Source organism: Meles meles, chromosome 3, assembly GCF_922984935.1.
Source record: "Meles meles chromosome 3, mMelMel3.1 paternal haplotype, whole genome shotgun sequence".
Taxonomy (NCBI): Eukaryota; Metazoa; Chordata; class Mammalia; order Carnivora; family Mustelidae; genus Meles; species Meles meles.
Window position 1 is genome coordinate 124,147,568 of NC_060068.1, and position 21,323 is coordinate 124,168,890.

The 21,323-nt window shown below is 42.5% G+C and overlaps 1 protein-coding gene across 1 annotated transcript in view; it reads right to left on the minus strand.

Annotated features, from left to right (window-relative positions):
- DOCK2 (dedicator of cytokinesis 2) overlaps nt 1-21,323 on the minus strand; it is a 407,119-nt gene that overhangs the window by 244,243 nt on the left and 141,553 nt on the right. Inside the window, exon 26 of the mRNA XM_046000057.1 lies at nt 7,755-7,903. Within this exon, the coding sequence (XP_045856013.1) occupies nt 7,755-7,903 (149 nt within the window). The remainder of the gene's footprint in view (nt 1-7,754; nt 7,904-21,323) is intronic.

Here is a 21,323-nt window from a genome sequence, read left to right on the forward strand (position 1 = left end):
AAATATTTATTTATCTCTGCTCTAGGTTGAGTGTTCAGTTTCTCTTAAAATCGCTGCATCCCAGGAGCATCCTCTCTTTGACCATGAGAACTTGCAGACGGCAGATCTAGGGCTGCTGGGGAGAAGAGAAGTGCACCACCGGCTCCCCTGTGCTTTGGGATTTTTATTGTTTTGGGCAATTCTGTTGAGTCCCAGGCAGTGGTGTGCTGGTGTGTGTTTATCAACTGACTTTCCAGAAAGACAAAATCAGAAGCCCGAGTATACAGTGTTTGCCAGTCCTGTAGTATGGGGACTTCCTTCATGACTGACATCACTGAACGGAGAGTGGGGAAGAGATGGACAGCAGAAGAGGGCTCAATAGAATTTCGGTCGTAGATACCACAGATGTAAATGACCTCAAGCACACAGATAAGAGAAAAGTTTAGTAAGATAATTAAGAAGTGATGTGTTTTGAGTATCTATTTATTATGTTTGATTTTAATATAGCCTATTTAATTATAGATACTTATATAAATTTTTAATAATGGCAGTTATTTAACAAATAACTCACAAGATTCCTAAAAATTTAACACTTGGTTCTCATGAGCTGGTGTGAACCAGCTCCAACACACAACGGCATACAATAGTTACCATGAGTGAAATTATGGAACACCCCAAAGAAGCCCCTGAAAAGGCAGGATGACACTTTTCCCCAGGCCCTTCAGGAACCCATATGAGGTCCAGATGCCCTGCGGGGAATGGCTCTGCTCCAGCGACAGCATCTGCAGCTCCTTGGCAAGCCTTCTGTGGAGCCCATGAGGGCTCCAAAGCATCTGGCTGCCACCAGGTCTGCCTCAAGGGCTATTTTCAATGCTAATGGGGTACAGAGTTCTCCCCAGGCTCAGTAACTATTTGCCATTCTCCCAGGAGGCCACTTGGCCCTTTACTCTTCTTAAAAAATTACAGGCCTGGAACAATTGGAAGGAGCATAGGAGGGAAGGGGAACAGAGAGGCAAGAAAAAAGTCACATATACGGAGTATGGATTATATGCCAGGTTCGGTGCTGTGTGTTTGCACAGATGTTCTTGTTCGCTCTAATCTTGACACACTGGGAGAAATAACATCCCCATTTTACAGAAAGAGGGTATGACTTCCCAAGTCTCCCACATTAAGAAGAAATGGATCAGGATGTGTTCCCAGCTCTGCTCATCACTGTGGCCCCAGCATAAAGAATATAGCATGTGATAGCAGCTCTAGAAGTTTCTGTGGGATGGATACATGAATGTAGCCTGACTCCAAAAAAACCTATCTCCTGGGGCACCTGGGTGGCTCAGTGGGTTAAAGCCTCTGCCTTCAGCTCAGGCCATGATCCCAGGGTCCTGGGATCGAGCCGCACATTGAGCTCTCTGCTCAGCAGGGAGCCTGCTTCCTCCTCTCTCTCTGCCTGCCTCTCTGCCTATTTGTGATCTTTGTCTGTCAAATAAATAAATAAATAAATCTTTAAAAAAAAAAAAAAACTGTCTCCTACCTCTCTCAGGCAGATGAAGCCAGAGGAAGTGCTTTGAAATGGTAAAGTGTACGTGTGAGGAGGCAGAAGGCAATGTGTGTGAGAGGTTGTTGAGTGAAGAGTGAGACAGGGGATTCCCTCCAAACTCTGTCTTTTACTGACACTCTGACCTTATTAGGAGTGCCAGTTGGCCACTCTCTGAGGCTAGGCTTCCTCACCGGTAAAATGGGAGAGTAAAACCTACTTTCCCATGTGGTTGTCAGAAACAGTTGTGATGCATGCGAGAGTACTTTACAGGCTGAAGTGTGCTAGGCAAGAAAGTGTATCATATGTCACCATCCATGACATCATAACATTATTCTATTGGCCTATAAAGGGTGCATTTAATGCCATGGAAGCAGAGGAAGAGCAAAGGGTAAAAAGGAAATGGCTTTGGACATGGCAGAAGGTGGCGGAGTCGCATCAATGTCAGCTTGAATTTGGGGGCTTAATTAGCTGCTCTCTGTTTGGAAAGCACCGCAGATAAAAGAATTTTTGCAAGCCTTGTCTCCCTGTCTTTTGTTTGAAATATGAGGGAACATATAGGTTAGAAGAAAACCCTGCTGCTTCTGCATGGTGGTATTGATTCCTGGGAATTAAATGGTAATTCAAAGAGGCAGCAGCGGCCTCCCTTTAACCCTGAATCAAGCAGGCTGCCGAGGCTTATCAGAGAGCCCAGAACTAAGGTAGCCATAGGGGGTGCACTTCAGAAGAGGACACTCAACGACAGACTTCTTTCCCACAGGAAAGACGGTCAGGGGCAGTGCTGGCCCAAGAATGCCCTCTAGTCTCGACTGCTCCTGGTGCCTACCATTGTCCTTTCCCCACCCATTGGAACCCTAATGGAGCTGCTGATGTGATGTCCCTTTTACGTCAGTGTCTGATCCTCTTTACAGGAGGGGCATGAGTGTGTGTGCATATGTGTGTAGGCATATGTGTGTTAAGTCACACATGCATATTCAACACAATAGACAAATCACCCACAGCAGGTGGGGGAGGCAGGAAAGTGGGAAAAAGGGATGGGGGAAAAAGGTAAGAAACACATACACACACAAAAACAAATAAAAAACAAACAAGGGAGGTCCTGGCCCATACCAGTGACGGTTATGTGTCATACACTGAGGGTGATTCATTCAACCCCTGTACCTGACATCCAAGAAATGCAAAGAGAGAAAGGAGAATTTCCTCCTAGCACTCAGAGCAGAAGACCCAAGCGAGAAATCAGCTTCCACCATTGATTTGGGCAAGTCATATTCGTTCACATATACATTCCTACAATAGAGAGTTTTGTGAGCCAGGCATTGTGAGGGAGGTGGGCAGGGAAGGGTCGAGCTCCTGTGAGGTTGGTGTCTGTCCTCACAGCACTCCCGGCCCCACAGGCAGAGCAGTCCACAGAGGATGACAACACAGATGCCATGACAGAGCAGGCAAAAGCTGCTCCTAGGACACAAGAGAGGGGCTGGGGAAGAGAGTTATTGAAAGAATTCTAATGGAGCAGGAGGTTGGAGAACGAGGGAATTGGCAAGAGGCGAGTCTGAAAGTGTGATCTGGGCAAAGCCAGGGGAGCAAGGGCTTGTTGTCTGAGCTTTGGAGGTCAAAGCCTGGCAGGGGACACACACAGGAAAATGCAACACCAAGCAATTAATGCAATAGTATCAGTCTGGATACACAGTTATGAAGACACAGAGAAGGAAGTCCTTGATTCTATGTAGGGGTTTGCAGGGGACACTATGAGGGCATGGAACTGAGGAGATTTTAGAAAGCAAGTATTGTCTGAGCTGAACCTAAAAGGCATTTAGGACCTTAGGTGCATAGAAAGAATAGGAATTGACGACATTCCAGGCAAAAGAAAACACATGAGCCAAAGCCTTCCCTACTAGCATCTAAGTTGATAAATAAAAATACCAGAAATCCCAAACAGTTCATGACTAATAGTGTGCCTTGGTTTAACAACCTCCCAGATTTATTCTTCTCCTATCCCCCTACCCCCAGATTTAGTCAATGGACTTAAAGGGTTAAAAAAATTAAAAAGCTGACTCTGGGCATTCTCTCCCTCTGTGAGGCAGGTATAACCAATCCATCTCCTGTTCAGGTTTCGGAGTCAGCTTTACATACTTTGTGATTGCTAAGCAGGGTACAAAATGATGACTCTTCTCTTAGAGGAATGAAACATAAAAACAAAAAGGCTGTTTTAAGACATGGGAAGAAAAAAAAAAAACTCCCTCCGGGTTTGGCGCAAAATTAAATCTTATGAGTTACTCAGCAGCCAGCAAGGCAGAGAACGAAGCCAGTGTAAAATAGGCTTTCAAAGTAACTGGAGTTGACAAGTAACCTTGCTCTAGAAGGGGGAGAAAGGAGTTAACAGAGGCAGGAGTCAGGCCTTTCTCCCTTCACTTGAGCCTTTCCCTTTCATATGCTAAGTGCAACTCAAGCAAGCTGGGGGAGAGAATTTAACACCATCATTAAAAAAATATCAACACCCAGGCTAAGGCAGACATCACCCCCTGAGTCATATGCCACCCAGGGTTACAATGAATAAGATAATAACAGGAAAACAGAGCTTCCTCATGCCACACCTGCTGTTGTGGGCTGTAATTACTCAAACATTGGCAATCAATTGAAGACTAGCATCCTTTCCCATCCCCCCACACACAATGCCTCCCCCAAAAAAGCTTGGCATGCTGCACTATAATTTCTAGATTTCCACATGTGTTTCCAACCCTGAGCAATGGTTCCTGCAGGTAGCTATAACCTATAGTTGGGTGGGGAGACAGGCTTTTCCTTGGTGCCAACAAAGTGACAGTAAAAGGGAATGGCTATGCTGTTATCAGCAGAGAAGATCCAAACAACCAGAAGAAAAACCCAGGACTTCTATCCTAGGAGGGTTTTTAATTTTTCCTCCAAATTTCCAATTTTGAGAAGTCAGTGCCTGTAGAAATCAAACAGCATGCTTGATGGTCTGGATTTTCAAAGTCAGATATTTGCACAGGCCATGTCCCCACTACTGCCTGACAATGAATTTATGAGTACAAATGAATGTGCTTGAAGATTTTGCCATTTTATGGTTTATTAAATGCCATATTGGAAAACTCTAGGTTTCATAGACTGGAAAGGGCTCTTTAATTAAGAAGGTAAAGGACTGAGGATGAGTCCAACCAGTCTTTCATTTCCAGTGAGTACTGAAGATTAAAAAAAAAAAAAAAAAAAAAAAATAGGTCACACTAGAGTGATGGTTAGTAAAGTATAGTCCTTGGCCCAAGAGCATCCACATTACCTGGGAACTCAGAAAATAAATGATCAGGTTCTATCCCCCAAATAAAATGATCAGAAACCTGTTTTTATAGCTCCTCCAGGTCACACTGATCCATGCTCAAGTTTAAGACTTCCTGCAAAAAGAGCTGTGCTCCTCTGCCCTTGTTGCCTATTACCACCAGCTGGTAATGTTGTCCTTGTGATGCCCCACCAATCCCAGACCAGTTAAATCAGAAGAGCGGGGCTGGAGCCTTGACACAGCTGCTTTTAAAAAAAACTCCTCAGGTGATCTAAACACTCAGCCATAGTAGAGAGCCGCTATAGGCCAGAACGAGAAAGATTTAGATGAGATACTTTGGGATTTCTGATTGTTAGCTGGGTTCAAAGTCGTAATGGCTACTGAAAGAGTCTCCTTTGTGAAAGAAAAACCTTTTGAGAAGAGAGATTTCCATCTTCATGAGCAGAAGAGGTTGGCTGTGAAGCTCACCAACAGTGAGAGCGTCAGAATCTTATACTAAACCCAATGGTAATAATAGTATTTAATAACTCATCCAGCAAAGACAGTTGCTCAACCTAAGAAAGAGGTGGGCTAGGGACCACAGTCAGAAGTCATTGTAAAAGCAATGCACTCAGAGACAGTAAAGAGTGACACCACACTTCCCACACACTTCAAGTCCAAATGCCACAATCCTCCAAGGGGAGCTCAGAGCTTCCCACTCAATTCTCAGCTTTGAAGCCCCTAGTACCCAGGGCATGTGAGACAGCAGGCTCTTCTCACCAGTGTCTGATGTTACCTAGTGTGCAAAATGATGGCAGCCCATCAGAACAGAACACTAGGAGACCACTCACATGGGATGGGCAGAGCCTGAGCACTGCTGCTTAACAAATGAACCGTGAACTTCTACTTAAATCAGGAAAATAGATAACCCATTATAAGTATGTTCCTCAAATTGGGGTCCACTGGCATATCCCAACAAATCCAGGATTTTTTTCCCCATGAAAAGCGATGTGAGGATTACTGAACTGAAGAAATATTGTAAATTATTTTCAACAGGAAGAGGTAGCGTTCTTTAGGATGTTTCTGGAGAAATAAGGAGCCAACTCTAATGTTCTATACTACAGGTGAGAGTAAGACCAAACTCTCCCTTAACTTTTTGTAAAAGATCAGATAACAAAGACTGGAACCAGTTCAACAGCTGGTTGGTGAGTGCACTTATAAAAACACCACCATCATCATGACAACATCACAGAGTGAATCTTGCTTTCTCCAAGCCTTTGGGCATTAATCTCCATCTCCCCCAAGAAAAAGAGGGAGGATGGGAAGAAAATGAGAGGGAAAGACCATGCTCTTGTATCTCTAATGCCCATGACTGTGCAGAATTTGGAGTCTGACTGACCTGGATTTGAATTTTGACCACATCATTTATTTGCTGTCTGGCCTTGAATGCTAAGTCTATGAATTTCAGGTTTCTCACCTTTAAAATGGGAATAATAATCCTTAGCTCCAATCGGGGTGAGCAGAGAGAAAATATAGATGGCAGTTAGCATAGTGCCTAGAAAACAGCAAATGAAGTAGTAGCTCTGATCTTTTATTATTCATCCTTGAACATCCAGCTTCAATTCCTTTGAGAAGACTTCCTTGACAAAAATCAATACACAGACACTCACACACAGAGACACACAGACACACACACACACACCCTCTCAAAGTCTTTGTAGCTCCAGTACATTTTATATGCATCCATGCAATTTAGACATTATATTATGTTGCAATTGCTTATTTATGTAATCTGTATAGATTTTCTTAAGGAAAGAGACCAGGCTTGTGTGTCCTCAATGCCAGTCACATAGTTGATGTATTATGTATATGAATGAATGAATGAATGAATGGGTGAGTTAAGCTACTGCATTTACCTTGTAATGAGATAAGACGCTTAATTAGGATGGAAAAAAAATGGAAAGGACAAGAAGCATAAGGAAGTTGATAACAATCGTTGACTAAGGGATACAAGCAGTAAAGGAATAAAATGGATGTTCTGCAGTGTTTTCTAATGATAGCCAATCACAAATATAGTTCACCCAGAAAGCCCTTCTTTGAGCCCTTTCTTGAGAGGAGAGGGGGTGGGGGAAAATACTTATATAAATACTTACAAAATACTTGGTTGTTTAAGTCTACCCAGTCCTCTGAAACCAGCCCATCTAGGAAAGGAGTGCTCTCGGACAATTAGCAAAGACAAGGGGAGGTTGCCAAATGAACCTGATTTAAATCAAGAACCATTACCTTTCTCTTCCAAATCTTAAGAAATCTACATCTTTACTGTTACCACTAATCTATCTCCCTTGCTCTCTTCTGCAGACTCTGACCTTTTGGAAGCCCTCTACTTATTCCCCTGAAACTTTCTCTTCGGTGCCGTCGCTGCCTAATCTCTGGATGATGTCTACCAAATAGACACTGGATTCACTGGCATAGCCACCTGCCTACTACCATTCCACTCTTCATCCTGTCTCTAGAGTCTAGGCCTGAGCAATGTGCTCAGCCAGAAAAAGCCTTAACCGTTTTCACCATTGCAGGAGATACCCAAAGAAACAAAATCAAAGTAAATCAGCTAAAACAAAAAAAGGACAAGAGAGTTTTCTTGACTGTATAGGCATAAGAAACTCTCCCTCTGGCCTTTGCAAGCAAAGGTTTTAGTAAATGGACAAATCATTTTAAAAGTCCACAATACGTCCATACCTACCCCCTGAGAAATCCTGTCCAACAAGAAACATGGTGACATAATGCTACATGTTTAACTCCAATCCCTAAGCCATCTTTCACAGCCATGGGGGTTAGTCACTGGAAAAGTAGGCCCGCTGAGCAAGCCACTGACTTTTATCTTTAGACTTCAACTGCTATTCATCAGCATCAATATTTTAGAGCTTAATCAGCTCACTGCTAGTCTGAGTCCAGGACATCTACATCATCGTGAGGACTCACCGCATCCTGACAGCTGAGGACCTCCAAAATGCTGTTGAGTAGTTCGACACAGTACTTCTTCTCCTGGACCTGGTGTTGCATCTCATCTTTCTGTTCCAGCAACTCCTTCAGTTCTTTGGTGATGACAGGAAGAAGAATGTCCCGGCACTCTGGGAAGGAGGCAATTCAGAGGTATTTGAGCATCCTCATTCTGTAGTTCCTTTTCTTCCTTTTCTTTCTTTCTTTCCTTCCTTCCTTCTAGATAATTTTTCATTAAATAAATAATTCATGATATGTTTTCCTTATAAAAAATTTTAAATATGAAAAATTAGGTTAAGATTTCCTTAGACCTTCATTCACAATTCCAGTCCCTCCCCCAACACTCACTCCCCAGAGGAAACCAATTCTTTTATTTCATATATATGTGTGTAAAAGAAATAAATATGCATATATATACATACATATAAAATTTATGTATGTGTATGCATATAGAAATGTACCAGTATAAAATCTGTAGTATCATTTTGATTTGGCCTCCACTTAAGTAAAATATATTATATTGTGATGATAAACCTTCATGATCTTTTTATGGTTTCACATATGTATCAGTATAAAACATATAGTGTTTTTGTGTCCTTTTCATAAAGGAGATTATTCTGTATCTTGTCTTATACCTTGACTTGTACCTTGATTTTTCTTCACTCACCTATTGAAACGCTCCCCTTCTTGGAGCACTTTCTATGTTATTACACATAGGGATCAAATGAATCATTTGTAGTTGTTGTATAGTTTTCTCTATTATGGATATTTTTTTTTTTTGTTTGGTCACAGCCCTAGCGATGAACATTTTTCACTGGCATAGACAGTATAAAAGTGAACACCTCCTACTTGCATCCTTATGCACAATGTATTTCATTTGAAATAAATTAAAATATTCACCAAAAAAGGTATCTCTCTTAGCATTGCTGTCTCGGGAAATTTCTGGAAAGTTCTGGAATCCTACACAGCTTTGTTTCTGTATTTCTCTTGAAAATGGCAAAGCTTCCAAGGACCAAAAAATAATTCCCAAAATTTTTCAAACTACCTCCACCCATCTACTCAGCTTCTAGAGCTGAGATATAAATCCTATACCCCAAGATTTCATTTTAATTCAATTTAATTCAATTAAAACAAACAGGTATTGAACATCATTGATGAGGAAGGCTATACTTTCATGACGAAGGCTATACTTCAAGATAAGATTCTCACCCATTAGATACTTAGAATCTGACAAAGATCAGCAGCAGCAAAAACAAAGAGCCATGGCAGAACACAGAATAAGATAAAGGTGGGATGAAGGAGAAAACATCTCTTGTTCTGTCACCCCAACATCTATACCATCTCCTGGCACAGCACCTTGGTTTCACTCTGGGGAGCCACCCTGCTGAGGACTATAATCCTAGGGACACTCTCATAAGGCTTCTTGCCCTTCTCTGGACAAGGACTAGACATCTGATCCTAATTAGAATGACCCCTAAAATCTGAATCTTGAAGGAACTTTAACAACAGTTGCTGCCATTGCTAACATACTGAATGCTTACAACGTGCCAGGCACTGTTTTAAGTGTCTTGCATGGATTACCTCAGTCAATCTTTCCAATGACTTTGGAGGTAGATACCACTATTTCCCCATTTCACTGAATAGGAAACAGAAGGATGTGCCCAAGTGTAGATAGCTATTATCTTCTAAAGGATTTTGGCATGTAACTTGGGAAATTTTTGTTTGTTAGAGAAAATGATATGTGTTTGCAAGCTCAATGTTGGAAAGCCAGGTGAGTTCATTTCAAGTTCTAAACTCTTTGCCATTGGATGAATGATTGGATGAATGACTTCCTCAACTTGCTGAAACTTAACTTCTCAACTCTGCCTTCAGTGACATTGTCATAAATAAAACCAGCTGGAAGCTAAGAATTGTGCATTCTCTAAGTTAGATGAGGATGGTAAATTCTTCCTCTTTGAGAAGTTACTTTTGAAAGTAAAATAAAAGAAATTTAAAACACAACAAAAAGTCTTGCTCTCCCACAGTTCTCTGCCCAAAAGGGAGTCCTCAAAAGATGTGTTTTAAGGAGACTTGTGTCCCTGCAACATATAGGGTAGCTGGAGGAAGAAAAGGGGGCAGAGACCCTGCAAAGGGCAGAGACCCGTGATTATGCCACTGCAATAGCCCAGGTGATGACAAATGAGACTATTAAGCGCTGGTTCTGCCGCTCTAAAGTTCCAGCCTCTGATGTAACTTTTTTGTCTTTTGCTGAAGCTAAAGATTTAAAAGGACTGGAAAATAAGGTAGTAAGAAATAGATCAAGAACAGTCAATTGTCTGGAGTTTAAAGCATAAGAAGACAGTGTCTTAGTCTAAAAGAGCCTGTTGTGACTCAAGATTAAAATCATTTAAAACTCTGTAAAATGGAATCACCAGGACCTAGAGTGATATGTAAAGAGATATGTAAAGACAGATAAGAGGTTAATCCATTCAGGCAGTTAATTAACTCATTCATTCATTTAGCTGGAAGCCTCCCTAAGCGTCAATCACCGTTCTGTGGTGGGAGTTAACGGTCGGGGGTTACTGGCCCATTGCAGCAGCAAAGCCAACAGAAGTTAAGAAGCAGGAGTAAATAGACGGGAAAAAACCTGGTGCCTTTACCTCTTGGGAGTGACAACCTGTTAGGACTGTTCATACAACAGAGCTGTGTGGTAACAAAGGTCAAGTTTTTCCTTAAAGGTTCATTCTGTTGATGTTCTAGTCACTGCATTAGATCCCATTACAAAGATAGGAACTCAAGGGAAAAGGCCTCTTGGGAGATTTTAGATGTTAATGTAGATCTCCTCAGGAAGTCACCAGAAACTTTAAATTCTACTACAAATAGAGTTAAAATAGCAGATCCTCATGGTCTGGTTTTGAGCTCTCCATCCCTACCAAGTATTTAAGTAGTAGTTAAGTGGTCTGTGGATAGGATGGTGAGAAGGTATTGGAAGAGTCAGATGAAGGGATTAGCTAAATGGTTGTTAAGTCCTCATCCCAAAGTCTATGATTCCCACGAAACACAGGTTCAGAGGAAGTGGCTAGAGCTAGGGTTTATTTGCCAGTTGGAAAGAAAGTGGATGTGCTAGCATTGTTTACGAACTACTGATGTGGGCACCCCAGACCAGGCCCCGGCAGAAGCACTGGTCGATCAGTCTGAAAGTCCTCTCCTTCACAGATTATCAAAAACCCAGCATCCCCACAAAAGACAAAGCCTCCTGGTGCTGACAGTCAGCAAAATTCTAGCTGAGGAGGCCATTAATAACGTGGCCTGCTTTTCAGAAAGTACTTTGTCTTCTCCTTAACCATGATTTCTCAGAAACGTCTGGCTCCTCTGTTGTGAAATGAAATAATTTTTCTCCTTTGTAATTGGAGCTGTGAAATTATATTAGCCTCTAGAGCTTCAGGAAGTAGCATTTCTAAATTGTGGCTTGATTGTCAAGCAAACAAATACAAACGGTCTAAAAGAGAAATGTTGCCAGCGTCTTAAATTAATCTTTACAAGCAGAGCCAATGAGTGTCAGAGATCTGCAAACCCACGCCAGGTACCTGACACCCGACAAAGGTTGGGAGGTCTGCCACCAGGTAACAAGCCCGAATTGTAACTGGACCAGGACTTAAGAAACTGCAGAGCTATTCAACTCTGTATTGTCACAGAAAAGAGCTTTCTTTTGTTGACATGATGGCAGAGAGGCCAATACAGTGTTTCTGGGCTCTGATTTCTTCCTTCTTGGAGAAAGCTTTGTCCTATGGAAGAAGGTGCTACTGCCAGCATCCATAGCTCTCTTGAAGTGTCATATGCTTTTGCAATCATTGCAAGACTCAGGGACTCTTTAAATATGAAGGTCCTTTCCCTCGCCTCCGTGTCCATAATATTAGCCCCATAGAAAGAATGAAATGGAGATGCTTTTTCCATTTTGGAAAATCACCTTGAGATGCATCAGGCCAAAACTACATCTGTGACCATAGCCCCAACCCAGCTCCAGAAGGAAACATACCTAAGAACCACATAACAACTCAGCATCTTCCCCCACGGGTCCGCTCCTCCTCTACTCTGTCTCAGAGTGAAGGCACCCCAGTCACCCAGTCAGCCAAACAAATTTACTTCCTCTCTCTGAACCCAATGCCAGTCCACCATGAAGTCATATCCACCCTGTCCCCAAGCTAGCCTTCTCCACACTCCATTCCAAGTCTCCCAAGCCGATCTCCCCATTTCCAAACTCAGTAGCAGGAATTTCCCCCAAACTCAAACTTGACCACAGGACTTGCTGCTTGAAATTCTTCCATGGTTTCCAATTGTCCTCAAGGTAAGTATTTTGAACTCTGTGGCATAGTTGAAAGCCCTTTGTGACCAAACCCTTCCCACCTTCCCATATTCCACTTCCCATGCTGTCCCAGCCTCTTCCTCTCCTGCTTCTCAGTTTTTGTGCATTATTTTCTTTCCCCAGAATGCTTTTATCCCGTCCATTTTTACTTACTTCTTGCCTTCTAGGTAACTTAAATGCCAAAACCCCCAGGGCAACATCCCAGACACCCTAATATGTCTTAGGTGACCCTCTCTTATGCTCCTGTAGCACACAAACTTCTGTCTTAATCATTTGTCACACTACATGGTCATTGTCTGTGTAATGGGATGAGCAGTGAGATCCTTGTTATCACCTCAGAAATGAAGTTGAGGTCCCAAACTGAAAACAAAAGATGTAATTACCCCACACTCTAAATGCAAATTGTCTCCAGTAGCGAGGGTACGTCTCAAGGTTTTCTGAGAGGTACCGGTTCAGTACCAGCCCCACACCAATCTCCATGCACCTGACCGAGGATCAGCAGAGGTCTTTGGATATAAAGTGACGTCCATAAAGAAAAGCCCCAATGTGGACGTGGAGTAAGGAAGAGCCAAAGGGATCACTCATGAAATATATGAAGATGAGACTGGCACCTTATGTCCCTACTAGAGACATGTTGGCTGATCTTCGAGCCCAGATGCATCCCAGGTCTGCCAACAGAATGGAGAGACATGAGAAGACTTGGGAGCCCTGCTCTCACCAGAGGGAGAAGGGTTAAACTCAAGCAAGGCATCCATTTTGGGCTTGGTCACATCCTCAGTGTAGTTACCCCGTGTCTAACCCTGCCTATGGCAGCCTTCACTCGGAGTTTCATAGCCAGCCCCCTACTTTGTCACCAACACAGGTTAATCGATTCTTCAACCCCATTCGATATTTTACAGGCTTTAAGGTGAAACTCATTCTGCTTTAGCCAAGTTCCTATTGACCAAAAGGTGAATTCAGCTCAGCTCAGTCCTCATGGGGGACTCTGAGGAGTTTGTGGTTATCAAGGCTTGTCCTGTCCTCCCCACAGCCCTTTTGGCAAACAGATAAAATGCCTAATTGAAGCCCCAAATTCTCCCTAGGCAAGGCTGAGCAATGCAAGCTTGGCTCAGTGCTTTTCTTCTGTTTGGTTGGGGACCATTCTCGGGTGTCAGAGGCCATGAGGTTAGATCAGCTGGACCTGGAGGAGGACCTCCACACACAACTCCTCTGACAGATAACAATTTGTTCTCACGACCTCCCTCCTCCAGCCAGTGTGTCACAAAGAAAAGTAATTCCACCCACTGGGAAATCAATAACTACCCACAGACTTCATATTCTGGATCAGGTTACAAGCCTCTTACAACTCTACTAGCATTTCCCCCCTCCCCCACATTCTTCAGCTGAAACTCATGATTCACTTTTCTTACCTCCCTGAAAGCACACCAAATTGCAATATCCAGAATTGTCCCTCACTCCCCCTCCAGCCTGCATCTGCTATGATGCACGTCCTCACTTTATGGACCTTGAGAGCCAAAATACGTCTCCCCAGCTAAACAAACACAGCCTATTTGGATATTTCAGAACTCAGCAATTGTAAAAAATTCTCCTTAGGTATCTTAGAGGGGTGAATGCTTAAGAAGAAATATACTTCCAGAACTTTATTGGAAATACACACTTCACCTTCAATCCCAGCTATTGCTTTTACCACATATCCTTTATATTTAACATGAGACATGGCATGGCACTAAACCTGTAAGAAAATGAAACATAGTGATGACAGGACAGGTAGATAGATTTATTGCTGCTGGAATTAAGAGGATGTATATTTGTGTTCCAAGAAAGTCACACTGATTATAAATATAATTTGTAAACTCTGGTAGTTTACTTGTAATCTATTTATGTCTTGGAGTACATAGATATAGATACAGATATATAGATATATATATGGAGAGAGAGAAAGAGGGAAAGATCAAATAATTACTATGACAGATAGTTTAATTTGATGTTATATTCTAGTGGATATCAAAAACAATTCACAAGGATAATAATTGTCATAGGTTGGATTCTCCAGAAGCAAACTCAGAGATGCAGTTTGGGTGAAGGTGACTTACTTATCAAGAGGTGTTCTAGGAAACACTGGAAGGGGAATGGAGAAGTGGGACCATCAAGGCGGAAGAGGCTAAGTAGGCTGCAAAGGCAGGCAAGTGTCACAGAAAGCGAATACTGGATGCAGTGGGGGCCACAGGGGCGAAGCAGGTAGGGTATTTCGACCCTGGAGATGGACAGCCATGGGCACTGCAAGCGCTCCCAGCACACAGACAAGCAGGCCCCTGCAGCCTAAGGACAGCACAGGGAAGCTGGTGTCAGTTGTTGGGAAAGTCCTCTTGGAGCCGTTGGGCACAAAAATGCTCACTGATCATAGGAAGCACGGAGCCCTGGAATTGATGTTGCGATGACAAATAAAGACAGTTGTCAGCAAGACAATGAGCTGGGCAATGGGAGAAGGAGAGTCTGGGCATGCAGGGAAGACCATTCCACTTGAGGCAGTTAAGAGGGCCTCTCTGAGATGGAGATTCTTGAGCTGAGACCTGAGGGTGAGAAGGAAACAGCCTGCGGAGATCTCAGGAAAGAGCATTCCAGGCAGTGGAAACAGCATGTGAAGGCCCTGGGGTGGAAATTTGACTAACAAGTTGAAGGAATCACACGGACCAAGTGTGGACACATGATAGAACATGGGGAGCATAATAATGAGATGACAAACTTGGAGAGTCCAACTGGGGCCAGATCTCATCAGGCTCTATGGCCCATGGTAAGGAGTTTCACCTTTGGATGGAGATTAGCAGGTTTTGTTTTTATATTTTTTATGAGTGTTGGGGGTAGGCCTAGAGAGGAAGGCAGAACACTACTGAGGCTTTTTGAGGAGGGAAAGAAGAGGTCTAATGTTTATTGAGCCCTTACTATTTACGAGGCATTCTCTGTATGAAGAGTTTATCATTATACATATTTTGTGGATGAGGAAACTGAAGCTCAGAGAGGTTCAGTAACTTGCCTAATACCACACAGCTGTGATTTAAACCTAGAACAGGGCCCACGTTCACATCTACCGAGCTATCCTATCTCCTTACAGTAAAGGCGACGGGGAGAGAAGATGAAAGCTTGATTAGTTTGTAGCACGTGAAACATACAAAAGTGGGAAGACTTGGGGCAGAGTTAACATGTCTTGCTGATGGATTAGAGGTGCTTTATCAATGTGCAAGCACATGCATTTTGAACATTTGAGTGAGAGAATAATAGATTCATTTTAGGGTTTACGAAAGTAGGCTCTAATCATGGGCACCATTTCATTGCCTCAACTAGCAAGTAATGAAAAGATTCCCATCAACATTTCTCTGGTGGCGTGAAGCAGCTACAGAGGAGGCCTGTCATCGCGTCTTCTACAAGCTATTAGGGCATAATTGGTGTGTTCTGACAGGTACCTCTTTCACTTACCCCTTTGCACTTTCTGAGATCATTTTCAGTGCCACTGCTGACCGGCCTCCTCCCAGCCAGCTCACTCATTAAACCATAATCCAGCTCCATAGAAAGTGCTTTTAGGAAAATAAAGGTGCAGATATGGCCAATTGAGTCATGACCCCAAATTTGATTTGTCCCTAACGCTTAGAACAATTACATTCGCAGTGCCACACCAGATGAGTGTAGCTCAGCCTGTTATAAGACTGTCTCTCCCACCTCCTAACCCTGACTAATGGAAGGAGAAGCAAATGGAAAAGCTTGGGGTGGAACCAAGTGGCCTTTATATGGATAATCTGGGCCATCATTAAAGAAAGATTCCCATCAAAGTACTATGCTCCATTTCAAATTCATGCAAGAGGAGAAATGAGTTAAGTTAGCTTTTTGGCTGCAAAGAGCTGTGTCTTACATCCCATGTGCCCATTTGATTCTAATTCAGTGACTTCTGGAATTCAAATTAATTTGTAAGCACTTAGGACACCTATTAGAACAGTCAGTACCACCCACACCCCTCCAGGGCTTATCATCCCTGACCCACTGCCTCTCTTCCACACTATGCTACACAGATCCCTTAATCCCCTTACCTCAGCCCCTGGCCCTTCCGAGACTCCACAGGATTCGATGGCTTCATGAATTTCACTCTATACTTAACCAAGAACTCTTTCACCTTTAACTCTTTCTGAGCTAATTTGAGGAGGTGTACTCGGAATTTTCTCAGCAGAAGGAGTCATTATAACAAAAGTTTTAATGAAGGGTAGAAACCATTTATCCAGAAATAACTATTAAGAATGAAAGGGAATGGGAGGGGGGATATTAAGTATGAGACAGGCAACAGGCAATATGTTGAACTCCTTCTCAGTGCCAGGCACCACACTAAAAATTTATTTAATCATTACCAAAACCTATTCCATCTATTATGTTATCCCCATTTTACAGATGAGAAAATAGGAGCTCCAAGCAGCTTACCCAGGGTCAGTTAGCTAGGGTGACTACAACTGAGGCAAGATTCCAACACGGGCCTGTCTGGCTTCAGTGCTAGCACCATTCCAACTCCACTCACACGTGCATGAGCACAGACAACCATTCCCAGCTCCTAGATTTTGCCAGCATGAGGCAACCACCCTCTGAACCTGTCAGCTCCCTCAAGCTGGCTGAAATAGAATATCCAAGATCCTGGTCGATTGATTTGTTTAATGGTTGGTTGTTTTGGTTTTTTTTTTTGTTTGTTTGTGTTTTTTTTTTTTTTTTTTTTTGTTTGTTTGTTTTTTGTTTGTTTTTTTAGTAAGGGTTATGGTCCCAGGGGAAGAAAAGAAACAAACAAACAAATTCCAGACCTGGAATCCTAAACAATAATGAGCACTCATCAGCTTGGTGGTTCAACCTTCCATTCAGTCATTCACTTTCATGTTGTTAATTCAACCAACTATTTCTTGAGCTACAATTGATTGAGCTTACCCATCTCACCAAAGTTGGTTAGCAAATAGCAATGATGACTTTCAAACCATTTCCTACCTTTTCCTAGAAGACAGTGAGAGCCTGGAGCATAATGTCTAATCTCAATCAAATCCTGTTTCCTACAGTTCCTGGAACAATCTTGTCACACAGTAGGATCCTAATAAGTGTTAGATGAATGAATGAGTGTTTGCTGACTTCAGAGAGGGAGCCCTGTCTGCCTACATTGAGGGTAACTCTCAGAATCAGAACCCCATTTAGTGTCAAGTTATTGCAATATTTATTATTCGGTGCTGTCCTTGAAGAAACCAAGTGACAGTAGCTGGGGGCTGGGGAAGGGATGTTTAAGGAGCAGAAAAGCATGTGTGCTTCTTCACCTTCCCCACCTTCCCTGAGCAGCCCTTCTGGCAATACCTTCCCATTCTTGGGTTTACCCCATCACAGAGGCAAGGATGGGAAGTGAACAGAACTCTGGATCAAGGGTCCAGAGACTTAGATCCGGGTCCCAGCCTCAGTGCTGGTAGACTGTGTAGCCTTAGATAGGTCATTTTACCTCCCTTCCTCTAAAACTGGGGATTAAAATGCCTAATTCCTAAGAGGACCCAAATAAGGCATCATACAAATTCAGTTGTAGTTATTAAGTATAGTGAGATGTGGGGATCTGATGTTACGCCTAAAGGTTTTGGGATCCAAAGCAAAGCACGTGGGAACTTCAGTTTCCTTCAGCTGCTGCCGACATCTGTACTTGACAAAACGCCTGCACCAGGCATGCTGGAATGAAATGGATTCAAAGCTATTACCTGTATCATTCAACAAAGTGCGCTGCTGTCTGAAATACCAAACTCGGAGGACTGCGTTCGAAGAGGTGGATATAAATTGAAATGATTGGGATACACGCCTTGGATTTTTATGTTCCCTTTTGTGTGTGGAGAGACTAGAAGAGAGCTCAGGTAAGCTTTTTCTGAACATCTTTTTACGTTTCTGTTTGCAACTTAGAATAATAATGCCACTTGCCCGCAATCCTCAAGCCGCCCCCTGAGCAGTCCTGTATTGCTGCCATCACAAAATGTATGAATACCAAGAAGAACAAAAACCAACAGCAATGTTTTGGATCAATATGAGCAGCCCGCATTCCATTTCTGGAAAAAGCGCACTTCAAAAGCCTCTTGTTTACATTTTAAGGCTAACAGAGGGGCCCTTCATTTCAGAGAATTAAATGAGAAAATTCTCCTGGATTCAAGCATTAGCAAAATGGAATGGCTGTGTAATTGTCTCCAATCATCATCTGATTCTCTCTTCCTCTCACCTTCCCCATAACGGCTCCAGAGGAGAGGAGGCTGGGGCCCCTCTCATTTACAGCCCTATACATTTAAAATCCAGTATTGCTCATTACAAAGGGAAAACAGAGAAGTGTAATATATTTCAAACAAGCTGAATAATTGGAAGCAAACTTCAAAGAAGGGGGGAAAATCACTGCCTTTTGCCCCCCACAAATAAAAGTGGAAATGAGGAGAATTTCTCCTCTGGCCTCTTCTTTTCTAAAAGCACTCAGCTAAGAAGGTAGAGAACAGAGACAGGGCTTTTGCCCGCTTAGTTTTTCCATTCCTGCAACAGCGCCCACGTAAGCCCTCTCCTGGAAGGCCCAACGCAAAAGTGATTTAAGAAATGAATCAAATATATAGACCCAATATATTTTTTTAAAGATTTTATTTATTTATTTGACAGACAGATCACAAGTAGGCAGAGAGGCGGCAGAGAGAGAGGAGGAAGCAGGCTCCCTGTTAAGCAGAGAGCCCGATGTGGGGCTCCATCCCAGGACCCTGGGATCATGACCTGAGCTGAAGGCAGGGACTTTAACCCACCGAGCCACCCCGGTGCCCCAAGACCCAATATTTTAATGAGTGGATCAAAGAGATACCGTTTGGACTCTGAAGCCAATGAAGAGGAAGCTGGGCTAAGAAGTGAGAAAGGAGAAAGTAAACAGAATAAATATCAGTCAACAACATGTAATAAGCTTTCTGTACAAAAGGAGGACAATACATGGTCTTTACCCTCAGGGCAGTCCAAGTGTAATAAAGAAAAGAACCAATCAATTGGTAGGAATAGTATAAAAAATACATACAATGAAACGCACTGTATTTTCAATTATGCTCAGTCCCTGCCAATGAACCTCCAACTGTAGGCCTATGAATCTGACATTAATATTTTATTTTGGGCATGACATGTTGATATGTTTATTATTAGTTATATGTATTTCTTCCCATGCTACCTTACTCCGAAAAGAGAAAAAGAAAAAGAAAGAAGATGACATGCCAATGTAAAAGTTAACATAAGGCTCAAGTGCCCTTAAAATGTAGCTGTCCGCTCGTGTGATAAACTCTCAGCACAATAGAGGAAATCACCCAAGTTCTAGAGTTTGTTGGTCATTAAGGTAGAAGAGAACTAATTCAGTAAGAGAAGGGTTTCCTGGTACTAAATTTTTTAAGAAATTTTTCATACTGAGTTAATGGTCTACATTAAAGTTTAGTAGCGTTTAGCTGCTTTTGACATCAAACTGTGGAATTTTAACTCTGAAAAGAACCCAAGAAAAGCTAATGGTTTCAGTTCCTTTGACTGTGTCTTGTGCTTACGCAAAATATAAAAACTACAAATGGAAGAGGGTTCGGGACTGCAGGCTTGTCCTCACATGGTACCTTCATTTATTTTTCATGCAAACAAATATTTATGGAGCACCCAAGAAATGTCAAGCATCATAAACCGCACAGAGGTGTGTGGGACCAGGATGTAAGTGGTAAATATAGAGAGAAGTGACCAAATTCGAGGCATATACAAGAAGATTCAAAGCCCTTAGTGATTGAATAAAAGTGAAAAATGAGGCACAAGAAAATTTGAGGGCTAGTTCCAAATGACTGACAGAAAAATAAGAGAAGAGGAGAAGGTTTTCATGAACAGAATGAATACAGCTTTGGAAATGTTGAGTTCGAGTATCTGTAAGACATTCAAATGGAGATGTCAAAGGAACAGCTGGCTAAATATGTCTGAAAATGATCCACTACAAATGGGTAAGCATAAATTCAACTAAATGGAAGACACATTGAACATGTCCACATCCCAAAAAGCATTTAGAATGGGCTATTATAGTGTATTTAACAGATTAGTACCTAACCAAAGTTTATTTGGTGACAGTCATGAAGACCATGATGAGAAGAAATGAAAAAGAAGAAAAAGGAGGGGAAAGAAGATACAGAAGACAAGGAAGAGGATGAGAAGAAAGTCAAGGTGGAAAAGTAGCGACACCTGGGGTCTGAACATGATGTCTGAGGATGCATGTTGGGACAAGGGAGCTCAAAGGGGCGTGGAAACATGAGGGATTTTCACTTGAAATTTGTCGATGATCACAAAGACAGGTTCAGAGAGACCCCAAAGGTGGTTAAGCAGCCCACCTGCCCAGGGAATGCAGCCAATACAATTGTCAACACTGTCACTTTACTAAGTAGGAGCAAGTAGGAGCCGGAGGGCAGAGTTTTCTGGCAACAAGAGTCAACCACTATTTCTAGAGCACCTACAATGGACCCGACTGTTGAAACTGGGGAGGAACATAGCTAAAGTCTGGCCCTTTCCCTCAAGGACTCTCCTGCTAGAGCATCATGCACAGCCTCCTAGCCCAGGAGCCATAGTCATTAAGTAGACTATGAAGAAGAGGAATGGAAAGAAATGTCAGCCATGAAGGAGACTCCACTCTCATTCCTCTGATGCACTAGGGACCAGGCCACACAATGAGTGCTACAGAGCCAATGACGGAGGATATTAAGAGCAAGAATCTCTCTATATCCATGTTTCTTTATCTGTACAGTAGAGAAAATGGGAGCTCCTCCCTTCACAAGGTTTCAAGCATAAAATAATATGTGTAAAGCACTTGGAGCAGCACACCTGGACCGTAATAAGCACTATATAAGTGCAAACCATTATTGTTTATTTTTAACTTCCATATATGACTTTCTAGGTAGAAGAATATGCTGCTGTTGCACAAGCGGATACATATGGAAAAAATTCATTGAACTGTACATTTAAGATTTGCATTTCACTATAGACAAATTACACCAAAATTAAAAAATATATTGTTACCATGGAAGGTAATGTTAGTTTCCCTTCAGCAGGTGTACACAGTGAGACTTGAGGAAGTCAAGCAGGTTGTCTGAGATAGTACACCAGATCTCAGCCTGCCTCCCTATATCAGCTGAGCCTTGGTCCTCCACAGGGCTCAA